Here is a 21,278-nt window from a genome sequence, read left to right as displayed (position 1 = left end):
CCCTTCCTTTGAGGGGGAGGGGGCGGCTCGGGGGCACAAGGAAAGCCAGGCAAAGGAACTTTACTTGCTGCCAGATGTAGAGAGTAATTTTGCTTGCTAATTAATTAACTGGCACACGGCACTTCCCCACTGATGGGAAAACAGCCGCTGAGACCAGAGCTGCCCTGAAAGGTTCCTCTGCTCGCCCAGATCTTGCTCAGGCTCCACTAGCAGCGCTGGGCTGGGATGCAGAGGAGAGATGCAGTGGCAGAGGATGCTCTAAGGATGCAGGGCAGCCTGGGCCTGGGGGTGGGGGGGTGCCCTGTGGTATCATGCTCAGCAAGACATGCTACTGCTGCCACCAAGAAATAGCCGAGGGCTCAAATCATGCCTCCAGCAGCCCCAATGCACAAGGAGTCTGCAGTCTGGCCACGCCCACATGCCAGCAGGCCACACCCCTTTGGAGATGTGTGGCATGATAGCTGGGGCTCTCCTAGCACTGAGCAGGGGTGCTGGGTGGGTATTCTGCCCTGCTCTTGAGTGGGTGTGTGGGAATGCCTGTGCCCTGTCTCTTCTAAAACACCTGCTAGCCTAGTTATAGATACAAACGGAACCCACCACTGAAATGCAGCCACCTCTGGGACAGAGCATGGCAGCAGTTCAGCAGCCACATGGCACCCATGCAGCAGGGTAGGGCCTGAGGGAGAATCCTGCATGCAGCTGAACCTGGAAGGAGGAGTTTAGTCTGACCAGGGTTAATCTCTGTGCTCCAGCCACAAATACCATGGGATCAGTAATGACAAGCGGTCCCAGTCTGTGCTTTCCCTTTTATTTGAGAGGCAGCGAGCACCTCATCAGTGCAACCTAGTGAGCCCCCCACGCCCCTCCCTGCAGTGAAACACCCCCAGCTGAGCCCCCCTCACCTTTCCCTGAAATGCAGCTCATCACACCCTGCAGCTGGCAAATTGGAGCCATCAGTCATCATGGAGGAGAAGAGATCTTCACCTCTGGAGTCTTAAGCATCCTGCAACACCTGAGTTTTCCTTGTAGGTCTCCCAGTCTGGTCCTAGCCAGCTTTGACCCAGCTTTGCTTTGGAGAGTCAGTGAGCTCCTGGCCCAAACAGGGCACAACTGATCCCTGACGGGAGACTCCTAAGAACCAATCTTCCCTCGCAGCGCAGCATGTTCCCAGCATTCTGGGGTTCTCATGGGGCTGGCCCTGCAGGCTCAGACTCTTGTCTGAAGCCGCAGAAGAGCCCAGATGGAGCGAGCAGGCAGAGAACACGGCCCCTCGTTTAGCGTAAGGCTGAGGGCAGCCTGAGCTGAGTCGCTGTGCTGAGCTCAGCTAGCGAGTCCGGGGCTGGCAAGGCAGAATGAAATCCCGCACTGTGCCCATTGTGCCAGCGTTCCCTCTGGTACAGTGACATCTGGTGGCAGGGCCAGGCAGTGGCTAACGTTCGAGGAAGAAGGGATTTGGGGTGAAAACTGGAACTGGTTGACTTTATTTTTTTGGTCTGAACAAAGCCATATTCTGAAAGTTTTCCGTAGCCTACTGCAGTTGGGTAGCATCCCTTTACAGAGGCTGGGAATTCTCTAGCGAGCAGCCTGCCTGGTTGCTATTGAAGAAGCCACTACAACCTAACACAGCAGCAGTGTATCCATATGCTCGGCCTTGTGGATTTATCTACAGCTAGTAAACACGGTTATTCGGAAGCCAGCTGTGTTCATGTCGTCTGGATTCTTATTATCGTGTAAAGAGCAAAGACACAGCATTTGCAATAGACATTCCCCTCCACTCCACCCCACCCCCAATTTTTCATTTTTTGTTCCACTTTCAGTTTCTGGGCTGATTTATTTGTGTTTGTTTTTTCATCAGCAATTTTCACTATTTGGGCTAATCACTTGGGGGGAGGTTTCCACCCTGCTCCACTCAAACAACACTGGATTCTGAAAATAGGAAGTGTTCCTGGAGTGAAAAGCACCGACTCGGGGAACAAAAACAACCACCAAGAATTTGATTTTTAAAAATCCCTCGAAAATTTGAAAGAGGCAAAATTGGTTCAGGTCAGTTCCAAAACCAAGAGGAGGAAAATGCATTAATGATTTTTGAAATGTCTGCAACCTTTTAGGGCTGTTTTGAGCAGCTCTACCTATTTATTGTTATAATTAAGGACCCCACGGTGCTAGGCAGTGTAAAAAGCCCGCCTTGGGCCCAAAATACTGACAAGCTAATGGTATGGATGCCCGTCCAGATTCTCACAGATATTTAGGTGCCTAACTCCCACTGGTCTCAATGGGGGGTAGGCACCTAAATACCTGTGCCTTTGTCAGCAGCCTTTTAATAATCCTTTTGGTGGACAAACTGCTGCTGGAGTAGAATCCTTTCTTTTATATTGATAATTTGTATAGAAGCCTCAATCCAGAGCAGACCACCACTGTGCTAGGATCTGTACACACACAGAACCAAAAGACAGTCTCTGCCCCGTGATGTGTCATAGTGCAGTGGCCGTATCATCAAAATTAAAGCTGGGATCTGCTTCTCTTTCTTCTTCTTCTTCTTCTTCCTTTATGTCACTTTTCCTGGTGGGTGTCACAGCGGCAGCATGGAGAGTAGGGAGGACCAGACCTCCTTTTCCTCCGCAACATGTTCCAGCTCCTCCTGGGGGATTCACCAGCATTCCCAGGCCAGCCGGCAGATATCGTCCCTCCAGCATGTCTTGGGTTGGCCTTGGGGCCTCCGCCCAGTGGGACGTGCCCGGTAGAGTTCCAATGGAAGCCTCCTAGGGGGGCATCCTTATCAGGTGCCCAAACCACTTCAATTGGTTCCTCTTGATCTGGAGGAGTAGCGGTTCTATTCTGAGACCCTCCCGCATAGCCGATCTCCTCACCGTATCTCAGAGAGTTAGCACAGCCACCCTGCGGAGAAACCTCATTTCCGCTGCTTGTACCCACAATCTTGTCCTTTCGGTCATTACCCAAAGTTCATGACCATAGGTGAGGATGGGGACGTAGAGTGACCTGTAAACTGAGAGCTTTGTCCAAGAACTCACCACCACGGATCGGTACAGCGCCCGCATCACCGCCACACCAATCCGCCGATAGAAGGGGGTGGAGTCAAGTCGGGCCACCTATGTAACCTGGCTTTGGCCAGCCTGAAAAGGAGATGGGGACCCATCTTGGGGGCTCACTATCCATGAGGCGAAGGGTGGGGGTCGGGTGCGATGCCAGAATGGCAGCAGGGGGGATGAAGCATGACAGACTGGCCCCCCACAATGGAAACTAAAGCTGGGATCATTAGTAAAATATTGTGGGGCGTGGGGGAGTTGGACACATTTCTGCCACATTTTTCCTTCATGTGAAAAAAACCCACTAAGATTTGTGACATTTTTTCATAGTTTTTCACTGAAAACTTCCTCCTCCAAAATTGTTGTTTTGTTAGTTTCCCTCACAAACCATTTTTGTTTGATTTGTTGTCATGCCGATGCCTTTCTGGAAGAGACGCTTTAGCCAAACACAGTTTATAGGGCTATAATCAGGGGAATCTGGGTGAAATATAATGGCCTGTGATATACAGAAGGTCAGACCAGATGGTCTAATGGCCTCTTCTGGCCTTAAAACTCAGTGGCTGTATGGATTATTTCTAATTGTCTCCAAATACATTTATGATTGGCCACTTGGCATCACATGGTGTTTTCTAAAAAAAGCTGGACTGCTCCAGAAATGGAGGGCGTGTCTGGAGAAATCACAGTTTTGGATCATGCATGTTATTGGCTTTGGGCAGAAGCAGGACTTTATCCTAGCATGCTGCACAGGGCAAATTATACCCTACATTGTGCAATACTGGGTCTAACATTATCTCCACCATATAGATATTCATGTACAAAGTGGCTAGCCAGTACACATGCAGGGGAACCCAGATGGTTAAATACACGGACGGCATTGTGAAAAACGATTACTGTCCTTCACCCAGACTGACCCAGAGAGTCCCCATTTTTGGATGTTTTTTTCCCACTTGGCACACACAGAACAGATCTGTTCCAGTGATGACTCCATTGCTGGATGCTGAGGAAGTGGAATTTGGAAGCTTTTTCCAGGGCATCTCTCTGTCTCTTCCCCTTTCTAATCGCTCTTCCAGGCGTGGAGTGTTAAAAGCCAAGTTCCCAGAACTGAGGACTGGAGTGCCTGAGGCGAGATCTATGCAGCCGCCCCTCGATCTCTCAAGCACTCTCAGCATCCAAGTGCCTGTAGCTACAGTGCAGATGCTACTGCAGTTCAGTGCCACGTATCGCTCTTGCTCAGATTAAAAGCTCCACTCTGGGGTTGTATTGGGAACTCTGCCCTCAGCCACGCAGGCCCCAAGTCAGTAAGACATTGAAGCACGGGTTTAAGTGGTTTGCAGAATAGGGAGCTGAGAAGTTCCTCTTTTTTGCTCTGGCCATTTTACCAGGAAGATGTTAATTTCTCACTGGTTTGAGGTGGCTCTGGTTTCCATGGGTGCTGCTGGGCAGCCAAGACGACAGGTGGAGCAGGTGTCAGCAGCATCACTGGAATTCAGACCCTGGGTATCTCAAACTGGAGGCACCCAAAACTAGGGACCATTTTTGACAAAATGAGTCCCATTGCGATGAGAGACCTGTTCCCTAAACACGTCTCCAAGGCATGGTCTGCTCCTTTGCCTCACACTGACCCTGGCTCTTGAAATCCGGCTTCCCCTTGATTTAATTCCCTTTGTTTTTCAGTACACAGACCAAAAGGCCAGATCCTCAGCTGGGGTGAACAGAGACAGCTCTGTTGAAGTCAGTGGACTCTGGGCTGGGAACTGGCCGAGCTGGCTTCTATTCCTGGCCTTGGGTGAGTTGTTTCCCCACCTGCCCTTTGTCTATTGTGAGCTCTTGTGGGACTGCCTGTCACTAGGTGTGGATGTGTGTAGCACCTTGCACCATGGGTACCTGAGCTCAGGAGTGGTCCTCCAGCACAGCTGTAATATAGCAGATAATGGCGCAACTCTGGTTTACACCAGTTGAGGATCTGGCCCAAAGTCTTGGAAGGCAGAGGGGAGACGGCATGTCCATTTCAAAACCTTTTTTTATTAAAAGAAAGCAAGAGAAACAGCAAGCTCGGGAGCTTTGGGGGTGCTAGTGTGTCTGAGTGCGGGGGAGGGCAGGGCACTGGGGACGCTCGGCAGGTCACCCGACATCATGCTGCCCATTGCCGGTGCTGAAATTCTCTCTCATTTCCTTTTTATCCATCTACCCTTCCTGTCCATGAGTTTAATCTTTGCATAAATCCCTCAACCTGCTGAGTTACCCATCACAAAGCCATGGTTGACCACAGAGCTTGTCTTCATGGGTCCTTTCTCCAGCTTATCTACCTATGTATTCAACTCCTTGACATTCTCCATCTATCTCTCCAGCTATGCAGATACACCAGTGCATAGCCCCCGTCCATCTGCCCCATGGTCCGTGCACCCAGTCCCTCGCTCCTCCATACACTTATCGAGCTGCTCCACACTCTTCTGCTTCCATAGTCATCTTTCTGCAAGGCCATTCTTCCAGCGCTTCATACCGCACACCCGTACGCTGAGGACAGCTACTCCTCTTCTGTTGTCCCGTTCACTCATCCGTCTTGTTCTTAGCTCCATCCTTCCATCCCACCTGTTTGCTCCAAAATGACACGCCATCCCATGCTTCTATACAATTGATGTCACTGCTATAAAAACCCTCCTCCTGCTCCTTCATGGAGCGGGCCTCGTTTATTTATCTGTACAGCTATAAAATAGACATATGTTTATAAATATCTGATTTATTACCTGCATATTCACCCCTTGCACACAACTCCGCCATATCTGCAGAGTTGCTACCACTACCCATTTTACCCTGTTTTATAGACCCAAATAATGGGGTTGTCCATCCCTCCTTCCCAAACACCTGTTGCTTCATGAGTCTCCTTCCTCTCATCCTTCTGCCATCCCCCAATCTTCCGTTCTGCGCCTGAACACTTTGTCCTTGGCTGGCTCTGTCTCCCCACCTCTGCACCATCCCATTACACCTTGGACTCACTCTCTGGGTTGGCCAGGCTACCGTTCCTCTCCTTATCCCCTGCTTCTTTCTCTGTCCCTTCCTCCACCTTCTCGTCCAGCCGGCTGGGGATGGACCAATAGAGGTGGGCGTCCATGCGGGCTGTGGCCTCGGCCAGTTCCTTGGCGCTGCAGCTGGGCGTGGGCACCTCGAAGGTCTGGTGAAAGCTGTTGTAGTCCACCTCGTAGAAGCCATCCTCCAAGCTCAGCACTGACATGAAGCGATGTCCCCACAGCACCTCGTCCATCAGGTAGGAGCTCCGGGCCTGGCAGGTCATCCCTAGGGAAACAAGTGCAGCACTGATAAGGCAATAAGGCCCAGGTGGGAGGGCACTTGACTAGGATACAGAAAACCAGGTTTCTATTCCCAGCTCTGAGCTGCTGGACAACCTTGGGCAAGGCACTTCCCCTCTCTGTGCCCCAATTTCCCCTACTAACCGGTGTCCATTTAGACTGGAAGGGTCCGTCTACACTGCAACTAGACACCCATGACTGGCCCATGCCAGACGACTCTGGCTGCATGGCATTCAGGCTCAGGGACAATGCGAACATCTACACTGCAATGAATCAGCCCCACAGCCTGAGCCCAAGGCAGCTGGCAGGGGCCAGCCGCAGGTGTTTCATTGCAGTGTAGACATAGCCTTAGAGCCAGATTTACACAGGTATTTAGGTCCCTAAAGATGCAGTTAGGTACCTCGATCCCTTTGAAACTCTCGCCCTAAGTTCTTCAGGGCAGGGATCATCTCTCATTGTGTGTCTGTGCAGCCCCTGGCACAATGGGGCTCTGACCTCAGCTGGGGCAGGCACTATCTCACACCCCCTGTCTGTGCAGCACTCTGCACAACAGGGGCCTGATCTCAGTTGAGGCCTCCACATGTTACCAGAAGATTAATAATAGTCATGCTGGCCATGTTCTCATTGCCTAGGCACCGAGGTTTAAACTGTAGCCCGACCGCTGCCCTGCAAAGGGAAATCACCCAGCAGTGCTGTGTAAGCCGGGTTAACGGATCAGCCGGGTTAAGGGAGCCAGCCTTGTTGCTGGGTAGACAAGAGCTGGGGAAGACGGCAGTGTGCTCACCTCGCCCAGGGCGCTGAGCCTGGTGATTGGGCAAACCCTGGGGGAAGGAGGAAGGCTCACTAAGCCGATCAAAGGGGTGATGAGAGGAGGAGAGCTCTGCCTGAGAGAATGTGGGCGACCCCCTGACTGTCTCCCGCCTGAGAGAATGTGGGCGACCCCCTGACTGTCTCCCCCGCCTGAGGGGAGTGCGGGCGACCCCCGGCCTGTCTCCCCTGCCTGAGGGGAGCGCGGGCGACCCCCTGCCTGTCTCCCCTGCCTGAGGGGAGCGCGGGTGACCCCCTGCCTGTCTCCCCTGCCTGAGGGGAGCGCGGGTGACCCCCTGCCTGTCTCCCCCTGCCTGAGGGGAGTGCGGGCAACCCCCGGCCTGTCTCCCCTGCCTGAGGGGAGCGCGGGCGATCCTCTGACTGTCTCCCCTGCCTGAGGGGAGCACGGGCGGCCCCCTGCCTGTCTCCCCTGCCTGAGAGGTGTGCGGGTGATCCTCTGACTGTCTCCCCTGCCTGAGGGGAGCGTGGGCGACCCCCTGCCTGTCTCCCCTGCCTGAGGGGAGTGTGGGCGATCCCCTGACTGTCTCCCCTTGCCTGGGGTGTTGCCTATTTTGCACTGAAAGGCGTTTGCTGAACTATTCTAGCAGAGATAAACTGGACTTAGAAACACCATGGAGGCCCCCTAGGCTGTGAGGACTTTCCACTGTGAGTAACACGGATTGCTGCAGCAGAGAGGTTGGCCCCCTGGGCGAATCAGTCCCCTCATCACCTCACTGCACTCAAGCACCTTCAGGCCTGCAATGACTCATCAAGGCACGGGGGTTCCTCCACATTATGGAGCCCACTAGTGTGGAATAAACTGGACTTATGAATTCAGGGAAATCCACCCTGGGGCTGTGTTACCTGCAGGTTGCATAGTGTTACTCATGTACCCACTTCAAATCCACCTTCCTCTTCCCTTTACATGCTTTGTCTGTATTTCCCCTTGTAAATAAAGTGTGCCTTGATTGTTGGCTCATCTGTTATGGAGGTGTCAGAAGAATATATGTCCGTGGTGTCAGGCTAATCATAGGAGTAAATACTGGGTCAGGAATAGTTGAACCACACTGGGAGGTGAGGTCGGGTTCGTAACTTCTTTAAACAGTCAGGGAGAGGCACCACTAGTTAGCAGCAAAGAGCCCAGGGCATTGAAACCCAAAGCAGAGTGACACCGGGTAAGGTCTCCTGTTGATCATTAGCTGCCCTTAGGGCTACAGTGATCCATAAACCCGCTACAATTCTAATGGCTAGTGACAGAAAGCAAAGCCGAGGACATTCTAATAATTATTCAGTGCATTGCAGCAGAAGGGGCTAAAGTGAAGCTTCTCCACGAACCCAGCACCTGGGCACAAAGGTCTGGGTCTCCATCTGCCTGCAATTGGTGGTAGACAGACAGGTTCCTACAGCTGCCTGCTCCTTTATTGAGTCTACTAAGCTTTTAACCACAGTGACATCATGTGGCAGTGAGTTCCACAGGCTAATTGTGCGCTGCAAAGAAAAACATCATCAGTTTCAGTTCTGTTCCCTTGGAGTTGCACTGAGTGCTGCACCTAAGGAATGTTCCTTCGGGTGCTGTCTTTGCCATAGGGGGCCAGCAGAGGTCAGGGCAGCCTCGGAGAATACATGCTGGCTGCTGGGCCAAGAGACAAGGAGGTGACAATCCTGGGGTGAACAAGGGCCAGGAGGTGGGAAGTGGCCCCATTGCTGTTTACAACTGGCTTAGTTAGCACATGTTGATTGGCAATCAGTGAACTCTGGCTTTGTCTTCACTGCAGTAAAAGGAGAGTTTTTCCATTGCTGTAGCTCTCTTGCTGGGAAATCAGGCTGGAGTCAAGACACTGGAGTTTTTGCCATAGTTGAAGGAGGTCACACCTGGCTGGGGGAGCCTATAATGTCAACCCTACCTAGCTATATTGCAGTAAAAGCTACAGAACCTTGTCTCCACTAGGGTTTCACAGTGAGAGCTAATTACATATGTCAGTAGGTTAGTTATCTCGCTGAAAGAACACGCCAGTTTTGGCAGTGAAGACGTAGCCTCGTTCACACATGGAGTTGATCTGGAATAGTTAATCCATTTTAAATTCACACTCGACCTTATTCTGGGTTAATTTTCATGGGCATGGAATCAGAGGGCCCATGTTCCTTGAAGGGGTTATTGTTGAAGGGACACCAGGGGAACAGGGCGCTGGTGGAGTCTGGCTGAAAGCAACTCAGTCACATGGATACAGCAGTACACAGGATTTAATACATTTCCACGTGTTCACATGAGCCTGCATCCAGCTTCACTCATTGCTAATGAAACACAGATAAACTCTCAGGCCTGGGTTACCCAGTTTTTGTCTTGGTATAAAAATGTTGGTTGGGGGTGTGTGATTCTTTTACCCCTATAGTTAGGCTGTGGCTACACTAGGAGTGCTGTACTGGTATAGGAACACCAGTATACTACACCCACAACACGCTTCTGGTGTGGAGGTAACTGTATCCCGAAGAACAAGCTACAGCAGTAAAAGTTCAGTTTTGCTGGTCTAGCGGCAGCTACGCTACAGACTTCTGCCAACACAGCTTTGCCGGTTAGGAATCCAGTGCTGGCAGAAGTCTGTAGTGTGAAGTCTGTATGATTGCTCAGAGCTTCAGTATGAAACTGGAGAAAAGCCTGTTGAGAGTTTTTGGGTTAAGTTTAGAGGCGAGAGTAACAAGGGTGATGTTGTGGTGGACGTCTGCTGTAGACTACCAGACCAGGGGGATGAGGTAGACGAGGCTTTCTTCGGACAACTAACAGAAGTTTACAGATCACAGGCCGTGGTTCTCATGGGGGACTTCAATCACCCTGACATCTGCTGGGAGAGCAATAGAGCAGTGCACAGACAATCCAGGAAGTTTTTGGAGAGTGTTGAGGACAACTTCCTGGTGCAAGTGCTGGGGGAACCAACTAGGGGCCATGCTCCTCTTGACCTGCTGCTCACAAACAGGGAAGAATTGATAGGGGAAGTAGAAGTGGGTGGCAACCTGGGCAACAGTGACCATGAGATGGTCGAGTTCAGGATCCTGATAAAAGGAAGAAAGGAGAGCAGCAGAATATGGACCCTGGGTTTCAGAAAAGCAGACTTTGACTCCCTCAGGGAACTGATGGGCAGGAGCCCCTGGGAGGCTAATCTGAGGGGGAAAGGAGTCCAGGAGAGCTGGCTGTATTTTAAAGAAGCCTTATTGAGGTCGCAGGAACAAACCATCCTGATGTGCAGAAAGAATAGTAAATATGGCAGGCAACCAGCTTGGCTTAACAGAGAAATCTTCAGTGAGCTTAAACACAAAAAGGAAGCTTACAAAAAGTGGAAACTTGGACAGATGACTAGGGAGGAGTATAAAACATTGCTCGAGCATGCAGGGGTATAATCAGGAAGGCCAAAGCACAGGAAGGCCGCTAGCAAGGGATGTGAAGGGTAACAAGAAGGGTTTCTACAAGTATGTTAGCAACAAGAAGGTCAGGGAAAGTCTGGGACCCTTACTGAATGGGGGAGGCAACCTAGTGACAGATGATGTGGAAAAAGCTGAAGTACTCAATGCTTTTTTTTGCCTCGGTCTTCACAGACAAGGTCAGCTCCCAGACTGCTGCACTGGGCAGCACAGTATGGGGAGAGGTGAGCAGCCCTCAGTGGTGAAAGAACAAGTTAAGGACTATTTAGAAAAGCTGGACGTGCACAAGTCCGTGGGTCCAAATCTAATGCATCCGAGGGTGCCGAGGGAGTTGGCTGATGTGATTGCAGAGCCATTGGTCATTATCTTTGAAAGCTCGTGGTGATCGGGAGAGGGCCCCGAACAATTGGAAAAAGGCAAATATAGTGCCCATCTTTTAAAAAGGGAAGAAGGAGAATCCGGGGAACTACAGACAGCCTCACCTCAGTCCCTGAAAAAATCATGGAGCAGGTCCTCAAGTAATCCATTTTGAAGCACTTGGAGGAGAGGAAGATGATCAGGAACAGTCAACATGGATTCACCAAGGGCAAGTCGTGCCTGACCAACCTGATTGCCTTCTATGATGAGATAACTGGCTCTGTGGATATGGGGACGTGGACGTGGTATATCTTGACTTTAGCAAAGCTTTTGATACGGTCTCCCACAGTATTCTTGCCAGCAAGTTAAAAAAGTATGGATTGGACAAATGAACTATAAGGTGGATAGAAAGTTGGCTAGATCGTCGGGCTCAACGGGTAGTGATCAACGGCTCGATGTCTAGTGGGCAGCCGGTATCAAGCGGAGTGCCCCAGGGGTCTGTCCTGGGGCCGGTTTTGTTCAATATCTTCATTAATGATCCAGATGATGGGATGGATTGCACCCTCAGCAAGTTCGTGGATGACACTAAGCTGGGGGTAGAGGTAGATATGCTGGAGAGTAGGGATAGGGTCCAGAGTGACCTTGACAAATTGGAGGATTGGGCCAAAAGAAACTTAATAAGGTTCAACAAGGACAAGTGCAGAGTCCTGCACTTAGGACAGAAGAATCCCATGCACAGCTACAGACTGGGGACCGACTGGCTAAGCTGCAGTTCTGCAGAAAAGGACCTGGGGATTACAGTGGATGAGAAGCTGGATAGGAGTCAGCAGTGTGCCCTTGTTGCCAAGAAGGCTAACAGCATATTGGGCTGCATTAGTAGGAGCATTGCCAGCAGATCGAGGGAAGTGATTATTCCCTTCTATTTAGCACTGGTGAGGCCACATCTGGAGTATTGCATCTAGTTTTGGGACCCCCCACTACAGAAAGGATGTGGACAAATTGGAGAGAGTCCAGCGGAGGGCAACAAAAATGATTAGGGGGCTGGGGCACATGACTTATGAGGAGAGGCTGAGGGAACTGGGTTTATTTAGTCTGCAGAAGAGAAGAGTGAGGGGGGATTTGATAATAGCCTTCAACTACCTGAAGGGGGGTTCCAAAGAGGATGGAGCTCGGCTGTTCTCGGTGGTAGCAGATGACAGAACAAGGAGCAATGGTCTCAAGTTGCAGTGGGGGTGGTCTAGATTGGATATTTGGAAAAACTATTTCACTCGGAGGGTGGTGAAGCACTGGAATGGGTTACCTAGGGAGTTGGTGGAATCTCCATCCTTAGAGGTTTTTAAGGCCCGGCTTGACAAAGCCCTGGCTGGGATGATTTAGTTGGGGTTGGTCCTGCTTTGAGCAGGGGGTTGGACTAGATGACCTCCTGAGGTCTCTTCCAAAACTAATATTTTATGATTCTATGACCTGGACTTAGAGTGGTATAAAGGTGCTTTATGATCTAAAGATGAAAAGTATACCTATATAAACGCTAGGTATTAATTATTTTACTGGTATAGCATTTTCACCTACTCGTGTGGGAATAGCTACACCGGGATAAGCACAGTTATATCAATATAATGTGCCCACCCTCAGGGGATTGGGCTCCTATCTGCATCTTAGGCACCTAAATACCTTTAAAAGTCCAATCTCTAGATACAGCAATGATGTAGGTGGGATAAGAAGTAGGAGAGAATAGAATAGAACCCAAACAGCGAGGCCCTGCTGCATTTCAGCCCCACTCCCAGAGCAGGACTTAGGTTGCCTGGTTCTAGGACTCATCACAAACATCTGTGTCCTGGAACAAGCACTTGGGGAGAGTCCAGACCAGCCTGTGCAAATATGTTAATTATCTTGAGTTAATTGACAATCAATTTACTTGAGCTATAACCTCTCCTGTAGAGGGACTTGCCTCCAGGGAGAAAAACTAAGGGCTGGTCTACACTGGGGGGGCGGGGGGGGTGTCGATGTAAGATACGCAACTTCAGCTACAGGAATAGCGTAGCTGAAGTCGACGTATCTTATTTCGATTTACCTCCCGTCCTCACGGCGCGAGATCGACGGCCGCGGCTCCCCCATCGACTCTGCTACCGCCGCTCGCCCTGGTGGAGTTCCAGAATCAACGGGGAGCGCGTTCGGGGATCGCTATATCGCGTCTAGACGAGACGTGATATAGCGATCCCCGATAGATCGATTACTACCCGCCGATTCGGTGGGTAGTCTGGACGTACCCCAAGGGGTGAATTTAAATGGGTATAGTTATATCAGTATAACCTTCATATGGACACTTATCTCAGTATAAGAGGGGTCTTTTTTGGTTTAGCATATGTCACTTGGGAAGGGGGTTAAAGATAAACCAAACAACAACCACTCTTGTACTGGAGTACTTCGTGTCCACATGGCGAGTTACACCGGTATAACTATAGGGGTTTTTAACTGTCCAGGTACAATGATAGTGGTATGATTGATAATGTTTTCCTGTGTAGACAAGCCCCCAACAGGTTTGTGGGGAACCTGGGACTATTTGTAATAAAATCTTTGGGACGAGAGAAAAGATTTGTAGAATCATAGATTCTAAGCCCAGAAGGGAACTAGTTTGACCTGCTGTATAACTCAGGCTATAGAACTTCCCTGAATTAATTCCTAGTAGAACTAGAGTAAATCTATTACAAAAATATCCAGTCTTGATTTAGAAATTGCCAGTGATGGAGAATCCCCCACAGCCCTTGGTACATTGTTCCAATGGGTAATTACCCTCACTGCTAAAAATGTGCACCTTATTTCCTGTCTGAATTTATCTAGCTTCCGCTTCCAGCCATTACATCGTGTTATACCTTTGTCTGCTGGACTGAAGAGCCCATTATCAAATGTTTATTCCTCATGTAGGTACTTATAGACAGTGATCAAGTCACCCCTTAACCTTCTCTTTGTTAAGATGAATAGATTGAGCTCCTACAGCCTATGACCACAAGGCAGGTTTTCTAATCCCTCAATCATCCTCTCGGCTGTTCTCTGAACCCTCTCCAATATATCAACATCCTTCCTGAATTGTGAGCAGCAGAGGTGATAGAATAGGAAGAGAACTAGTGAGAGGAAAGAGAAACAATTGTGAAAGAGTCTGAAAGCAGAATGGGAGAGAAAGTGAAATTGATCAAAAGGAGCGAAAAATACGTGAGAGAAGAGAGTAAATGAGAGGGTGATAGTGAAAGAGGGGAATGGGGAGGGGGCTGTTTGGAGCTGGAGGTTAAGTTGCAGTGTGCACATCATGTAGTCAGCTAGTTGGCATGGCCCGGTGCTGCCATCCATTCCTCTTACACTCGCATTCACTTCAGCCATCCAGAGGGATTAGCTTTGTATTATCGCGATCAATCGAAGCATTAAGCCTCAGCCTGGATAAAAGATACATGGATCCTAATTAATGCTGAAATCCCTCGGAGAGGGAACCAGGCCCACCCTCTCAGAAGACAGAGCGCAGGCTCTGTCGGGATCCACAGAAGAGCTTGATGGGATCCAGACAAGATGTAAGGAGGTGAAATTCCCACGGTGCTAGTGCCCTGAGATGGGGCGGGGGAGGGAGGAGGAAGGGGTATGTGGAAAGAAAAGATGATCAGCTTCCAAAATTAGGGCCAGAGAATCAGTGACACACGACAGCAGGTGACCATGGTTTATGGGCTTCATGCCCACCCTGCTGGGGCACTGCCAGTACCATCCACTCCCAGGAACAACCCCCTGCTCCCCCCCACTTACACTGGTTGCAGGGCACATAGGGAGAGGGCATCATAGCTCATCATGGAGCATCACTGAAGTACCAGTGCCACCTCCTGGTGCAAATGTGCCATGCACCCCTTTGTTTACAGCTCGCTTCTGCAACCACGGCCCCAGCCTAGCTAGTGTTTCCAATGCACTCGTCACCGTTGTATCTGGAACCTCTTCTATTTGGCGCAGAGGATGCCCTTTGCCTGCAGACACTGCCCACTGGGAAGGATCAAAATATAGGCTGCTGGTTTGCTTTCAAAGGGCAGATCAGAGCCTGGCCAGAGAGACGGATAATTCCTGGGAATGGAGTGTTCAGAAAGGATCCAGCCGCCGTGTGTCTGACTGCTCTTCCCCCCCTCATTTGATAACCATTAGCAATAATAACTGGAGTGCCCAGCAGGCGAATCATGCGCCCGCCTGTGAAATTCAAATCCTGTACATATGCAATAGTCACTTCACCCACCAGCAAAATGCAACCACCTCTGAGGCAAGGGCATCATTTCAGAAACATTCAGGGGTGGGGCCATATTGTGTCAGCATATGGAACATGATATGTGATTATATTGTATCTGGCAAAGTCAGGGTGGGGAGTGGAAGAGATAATGGAATATACAGACCTATGAAAAGTCGGCGGGGGGAACCAAGTTTGGGGAGCAACCGCCCCCTTGCTCCATAGCAAATAACACCCTCACTCTGGGGCGGGAGCAGTTGTTTAAAGGTTGCAGAATGATGCCATTTGACAGTCATGGGCATCTGCATGGGCATACACAGCTCCTTTCATCTGGCTGGAGTGCACCACAAAGACAACCCTCAGTTTCATTGTGCCCCCATGTCAGCGGGCACAGAGACAGCGTAGCCCATAGGACGGAGCAGAGACCTGGGACTCTGAAGATCCGGATTCTGCTCCTAGCTCTGTACTGTGTGACCTTGCACAAGCCCCTTCCCTGCTCTGTGCCTCAGTTTCCCCATCTGTAAATGGGGGGTTATGATGCAACCTGTTTTGAGCAGAAACTTCAGGGACAGTTTTGTAGGATCATTAGGATGATGATGATGTAATGTCACTGTAACATCCAATACTGGCCCCCTGGTCCGCTAGGTGTGTACGTCCACCTACCAAGAGGCAGTCCCTGCCCTGAAGACACTGCAAATAGACAAGATAGACACAGGACGGGAGGGGACTGAGAGGCACAGGCGTCACACGGCAGGTGTGTGGCATAGCTCGGGTCTCCTGATTCCCAGGGCAGGGCAGTGGCCTACCCACTCGCCCACACTGCTTCTCTCACAGCCCACCGCCTTTGTTCCATAAGAGGCCTGCTGCAGCTGTGGCCTTGCCAGAAGGATCACAGGGCTGGAGAAGACGAGGGGCTGATCCCCAAGTCAATCCTCCCATGAGGGAGGCACGTAGCTCTCCCCCAGGGGGTGCATCTGCTATTGACCTGCTCCTACACTCGCTCAGAGCCAGCCAACAGGCAGAATTCGCCACTGGTGACATGGCCCTGGGCTGCCGTGGTGACGAACATTGCACTTAAAGGAAGGGTTACATAACTCCCCATGGCCGGGAGAGGAAAAGGTTTAAAAAGAAAGCTGCTGTTCCCATGTCCAGGAGCAAGGGACGAGGGAGAGAGAAGGAACAGGAAGGCCGTGAGCCCCGGGAAGATGGAGCCCCAGGGAGAATTTTTTCAACGAATCCCCAGGAGGCAGGATCCTGTCCTTAATCATCTCTGTGCTGCCCAGAGCATGGCAGCCAGGCTGGGCTGCTGCTGAGGCCATCACTTCGTCTCCCCTCTGAGCCGAAGTGACACCGGGAAATTTCCACAGAAAGCCTGGGATTTGACACTATAATAATGAGACTTAGTGCACTTCTCTAGTGCTTCTCCTCAGTAGCTTTCAGAGCAGGTCAGGATCCTTATCCCCCTTTCACAGCTGGGCAAACTGAGGCAGAGTGGTGACGTGAGCTGCCCAAAGTCACCCAGCCGGCCAGTGACAGAGGCCGAGAGAGTTCCCGGGTCTCCTGAGTCGCTGTCCAGTGCTCTATCCGCTAGAACACACTGCCTGCCATTTTGGCTGTTTACATCAGTGTTTAGATGGCTGGGGCATGGTCTCTGGGTTAGAGTTTAGAGACCTGGATTCTAGTCCTGCTGACTCACTGTGTCACTTTGGGCAAATCCCTTCGCCTCACCGTGCCTCAGTTTCCACACCAGTATCCTGGTGAGACTATGACCTCACTGTGTCTGCCTTGTCTAATCAGACTGCGAGCATTTCCTGACAGGGACTGTATCCAGTGCTTAATTTGTAATGAAAGAAGTCCCGGGGCTCAAGCAATTAGGTGCTTCTCTCAAGCAATTTTTTTACTTTTATAATTGACAGAGGTGCCGGGGCTCTGAACCACCAGGCCCAGAGGTGCCAGGTTCTGAAATGCCAGGCCCAGAGGTGCCGGCGCTCTGAACCGCCAGGCCCAGCTGGGGTCTGTGCAATTCCTGGGGCAATGGGAGCCCTGATCTCAGTCAGGGTCTGTATAGTGCCCAGCACAATGGGGCCCTGACTTCCTTTGGTGCGTCGATGTGTCACTACAATGCAAATCACCATTCGCTACCTGCTTCATAGCAGTTCTGGGAGGGTTAACGAATGTCCGAAAAGTGCTTTGAACGTACAACCCCCTATCGAAATGCGAAGCCCAGCAGATCTCAAACTGTGTTCTGCGAAGGCCTCGTGGTCTGTGGGCAGATGGCTGGGCACAAGGTGCTGGCTGCTGTAATACTTGCTCCGGATGCTAGATTGCGCCAACAGACAGCTAGAATAAAACCTGTGCCCGCTCTGTATCTCTCCCAGAACGCCCCGTCACTGAGATTCACTGAGTACCCAGGGGCTACTATCACTATGGCCCTGCCAAAGGGAAGGTTGCGGCGCTGCCCGGCTATCTGCCGCTGCTTATCTGGCCCCATCATGGCAGACCCTGAGTGCCTCACAAGCCTCAATGAACGTAACCTCACATCACCCATGGGGGAGCAGCATTATTAGCCCAGCTTTAAAGGGTAGTGAGGTCTAGTGAACAGAGCACTGACCTGGTGCTCAGGAGACCTGGGCTTTAGTCCCATCTCTGCCACTGACCTGCTGAGTGACCTTGGGTAAGTCATCTCCACCCTTGGTGCCTTGGGTTCTCTTCCCACCCTTTGCCTGTCTAGTCTCAACCGGGAACTGTTTGGGGGCAGGGACTGCCTCTCACTATGCGTCTGTGCAGCATCTGGCATGATGGTGCCGTGATCTTAGTGGGGCTTCTAGGCACTACCCTACTATAAATAATAATACCCACAGTGTAACAGATAGGGAAACTGAGGTGCAGAAAGGTCAGGGCTTGCATTTTTGAAAGGGACAAGTGATCTGGAGGGGGAGGAGTCTGAATTCATGACGGGAGCTGGATTTTCAGTTTGGGGGGGCTCAGACTCAAAGCCATTAGTCACAGCTGAAAACTAAGACCCATGTGTCTTTAAGGGTCACACAGGGAGACTGTGGTAGCCCCAGAGATTGAATCCAGCTCCCCTGAGCCCCTGTCCAGTGCCTTAACCACACAGCCACTGCCACACAAAGTGCCCTCTTCACTACAGAGCACGTCCTGTTTGATTAAATCCATCAGCAGCCCGTGGAATCGGTGCGTAACAACGAAGAGTACAGCGAGCACTGAACGCAGAGCAGAACGCCTCAGCACCCTGAGCAGCACAGATTTCATTTACATAAAGGCTCCAGGTCATTAACAGGGAATAAATGATGCATTCCCGCCACCAGCTTATGTCAATTGCATGATGGTTTATTGCCTGTGCTCCACACGAAGCTTCAGAATAAAGGAGAATTTTTTTAACCTCTTCAAAGCAATGGTGATTCATTCCCTATTGATTGAATAAAACAGGAATTACTGTTTATTTAATGAGCTTCTCTTAGGGTTCCTATTTCTTCCAGCTGCCCTTTTTTTTCTTTTTCATTTTTAATTAACTAACGGGGAACTCAAATGCATCCAATATATTATTATTTGGATAAAGGTAGCGCCTACAGACCATAACCGAGATCAGGACCCCAGACTGAGATCGGGGCCCCATTGTACCAGGCGTTGCATAGTCCCTACCTGAGAGTGGGGCCCCATTGTGCCAGGCGCTGCACACAGTCCTTCCCTGAGATCAGTGCCCCATTGTGCCAGGCACTGCACAGATATACAGGGATGCACAGTCCGTGCCTGAAAGAGCTCACAGTGTAAACAGTGTAAATTCCCATTTTACAGCTGGGGAACCTGATGCCCAGTGAGAGGAAGTGACCAACCCAAAAATCACAGGGAGTAAATGGCAGAGCCAGAATTGAACCCAGATCACATAGCCCTGAGCCAGTGCCTTGTACCCATGATCTGTGTAAGCATTTTACCTCTACCTCCATAGCTTATCAGAGGGTTTTGTACCAGTGGCCTGGATCCCACTTTTAGCACTGCAGCACAGACCTCTCTCTATCTCTTGAGCTAAAGGAATAATTCCATTAGCTGTCAGGAGTAGTAGGTTGTTATCCTTTAAATGGCTCTGTTGCTGCCATTGCTATATGGATGAGATGTGACCAGGAATGAGGCAGGAGGTGAGCTCCAGGGGAGATCAGGAATGAGGCTGACAGAGATGGTAGAGCATCAGACAACAACAAGCTTCTTTGGAGTTGGATCGCAAAGAGGCTACACATGGGGGGAGGAAACCAGACTGCATGGGAAGGAATGTAACAGGTTGGCACACTGCTGCTGTGGATCCAGCTGGTGAATGGCAAGTGAGCTTTCTCAACTCACTGAGGCTAGGAGGCACAGCCCACCCAGATTCAAGACAAGTAGGAGCAGGGTGTCTGGGGAGGGAGCACCTAGAGTGTGGGCTGAGCAGTCCTGAGGTAGAATCCCAGGTGAGCCCAGCCTGGGGAAAAGTCTTGGGCTGGATTCCTGTTGGGAATAAAGGACACCCCCCACCCCTGTAAGTGAGGTATTCTGGGTGCAAGTGGAGCAGCCACATGGTCACCTCCCAGGTTAAATGCTGCCCAAAACCTGGTCTGGATCCAGCCTAGGCCTATGAAGAAATCACTCTGAACCTTGTCCCTAAACTGGGCTGGGAAAGTGTGAACAGGCCCAAAACCTGGACTGGAGTTAGTGTGAGACTGGAAGGGACTCAGTCTAAACATGGTCCCAAAACTGAACAAGAACTAGTGAGAGTCTGGATTAGGCCCAAATCTGGACTAGATCCAGAGCAAGACTGGGGCAGATTCAAGGTAAACCCTGTCCCCAAACCAGCATTAGCCTAGGTTAGGCCCAAAACCCATCCTGGTCCAGTATGATCCTGGGGGACCCCAGGCACAACATCTTACCTGTGGCCTCCACCATCCCTTCCAAAATGACGACAATCTCAAACTCGTCCTTCGCCAGCTGCTCCTTGGAGACCTCCCAGAAGGGGCTGTGCTCATTGATCTCGTGGCTGATGATGAGGGGCGAGACCAGGAAGAGGCGGTCGTCGCCCGTCTCGAAGCCCACGTTGATGTCCGTCTGGTTGAGGGGGATAAACTCCCCCTCGTGGGTCTGCTTGGACTTGATCAGCTTGGCCCGGATGGAGGCCTCCACAATGTGGGAGCTGCGCAGGTCCCCGACCCGGAACATGAGGCACAGGCGGTCGTCGCGCAGTGAGACCACGGCATGGGAGGAGAAGACGAGGGTCTCAGCCCGCTTGTTGGGCTGGGAGATCTTGACGAACATGCAGCCCACCATGAAGGCGTTGACCATGGAGCCCAGGATGGCCTGCAGCAGCAGGAGGATGATGCCCTCGGGACACTTGTCTGTAATGACCCGGTGACCGTAGCCAATGGTGGTCTCCGTCTCGATGGAGAAGAGGAAGGCTGAGACGAACCCATTGAGGTTGTTGACACAGGGCGTCCAGGTGTGGTCCTCCAGGTGGTCCAGGTCGCCACGGCAATAAGCAATGAACCACCAGATGAGGCCGAAGAAGAGCCAGGTGATGGCGTAGGCCAGGGTGAAGACCAACAGGCTGAAGCGCCACTTGAGGTCCACCAGGGTGGTGAAGATGTCCGTGAGGTAGCGGTAGGTCTCCCGCACGTTGCCGTGCTGCACGTTGCACTTGCCACCCTTCTCCACATACCGCTGGCGCCTTTTCTTCTTCTCAGCCTTCTCCCGCTCGTTCTCCCTGCGGAGCCGCGCTGAGGCCTTGGACGGGCGGGAGCAGAGCGGGGGCTTCGCCTCACTCACCGGAGTCTCGGGGATGGTGGAGAAGCCAGAGTTCTCCTTCGCCATCTTAGCACCCTGGAGACTAGCTGCCCCGGCCAAGCTCCTTAGAGTCTGAGGGAGCAAGCAAGACACTGGGGATAAACAGATGCACCCCCACCTTTCACAGTAAGGACACTTAACCCTTACAGCGCCGAGGACTTACAGATCCACCTCCAGTGCTCCCTCTACCCCCCACTACGGTGTCCCAGCTCTTCGATCAACTCTTGATTATCTCCCTGGTGACCCCTAACTCCCCTTAACTCCCCAAGCCTGCCCTCAACTCCTGAT

The 21,278-nt window shown here is 51.3% G+C and overlaps 1 protein-coding gene across 2 annotated transcripts; it reads right to left on the bottom strand.

Moving 5' to 3' along the window:
• Positions 1–5,688: 5,688 nt before the first annotated feature.
• Positions 5,689–21,017, bottom strand: KCNJ9 (potassium inwardly rectifying channel subfamily J member 9). Of its 2 annotated transcripts, none has more exons than XM_065420152.1 (3): positions 20,084–21,017; positions 6,039–6,335; positions 5,689–5,747 (listed from the first exon to the last, which is right to left on the bottom strand). In XM_065420152.1, the coding sequence occupies exons 1-3, from the start codon at positions 21,015–21,017 to the stop codon at positions 5,689–5,691; spliced, it is 1,290 nt and encodes a 429-aa protein (XP_065276224.1). The 2 variants fall into 2 exon arrangements, with proteins under 2 accessions (XP_065276224.1, XP_065276225.1); XM_065420153.1 differs by lacking the exon at positions 5,689–5,747 and having other exon boundaries at positions 6,022–6,335; positions 20,084–20,885; positions 20,973–21,017.
• Between the last annotated feature and the right edge of the window lie 261 nt (positions 21,018–21,278).

The sequence above is a fragment of the Emys orbicularis genome, chromosome 20 (assembly GCF_028017835.1).
Source record: "Emys orbicularis isolate rEmyOrb1 chromosome 20, rEmyOrb1.hap1, whole genome shotgun sequence".
In the NCBI taxonomy this organism is placed as follows: domain Eukaryota; kingdom Metazoa; phylum Chordata; order Testudines; family Emydidae; genus Emys; species Emys orbicularis.
The sequence above is the reverse complement of the archived record's forward strand: the minus strand, read 5'-3'. Positions and strand labels throughout refer to the sequence as shown.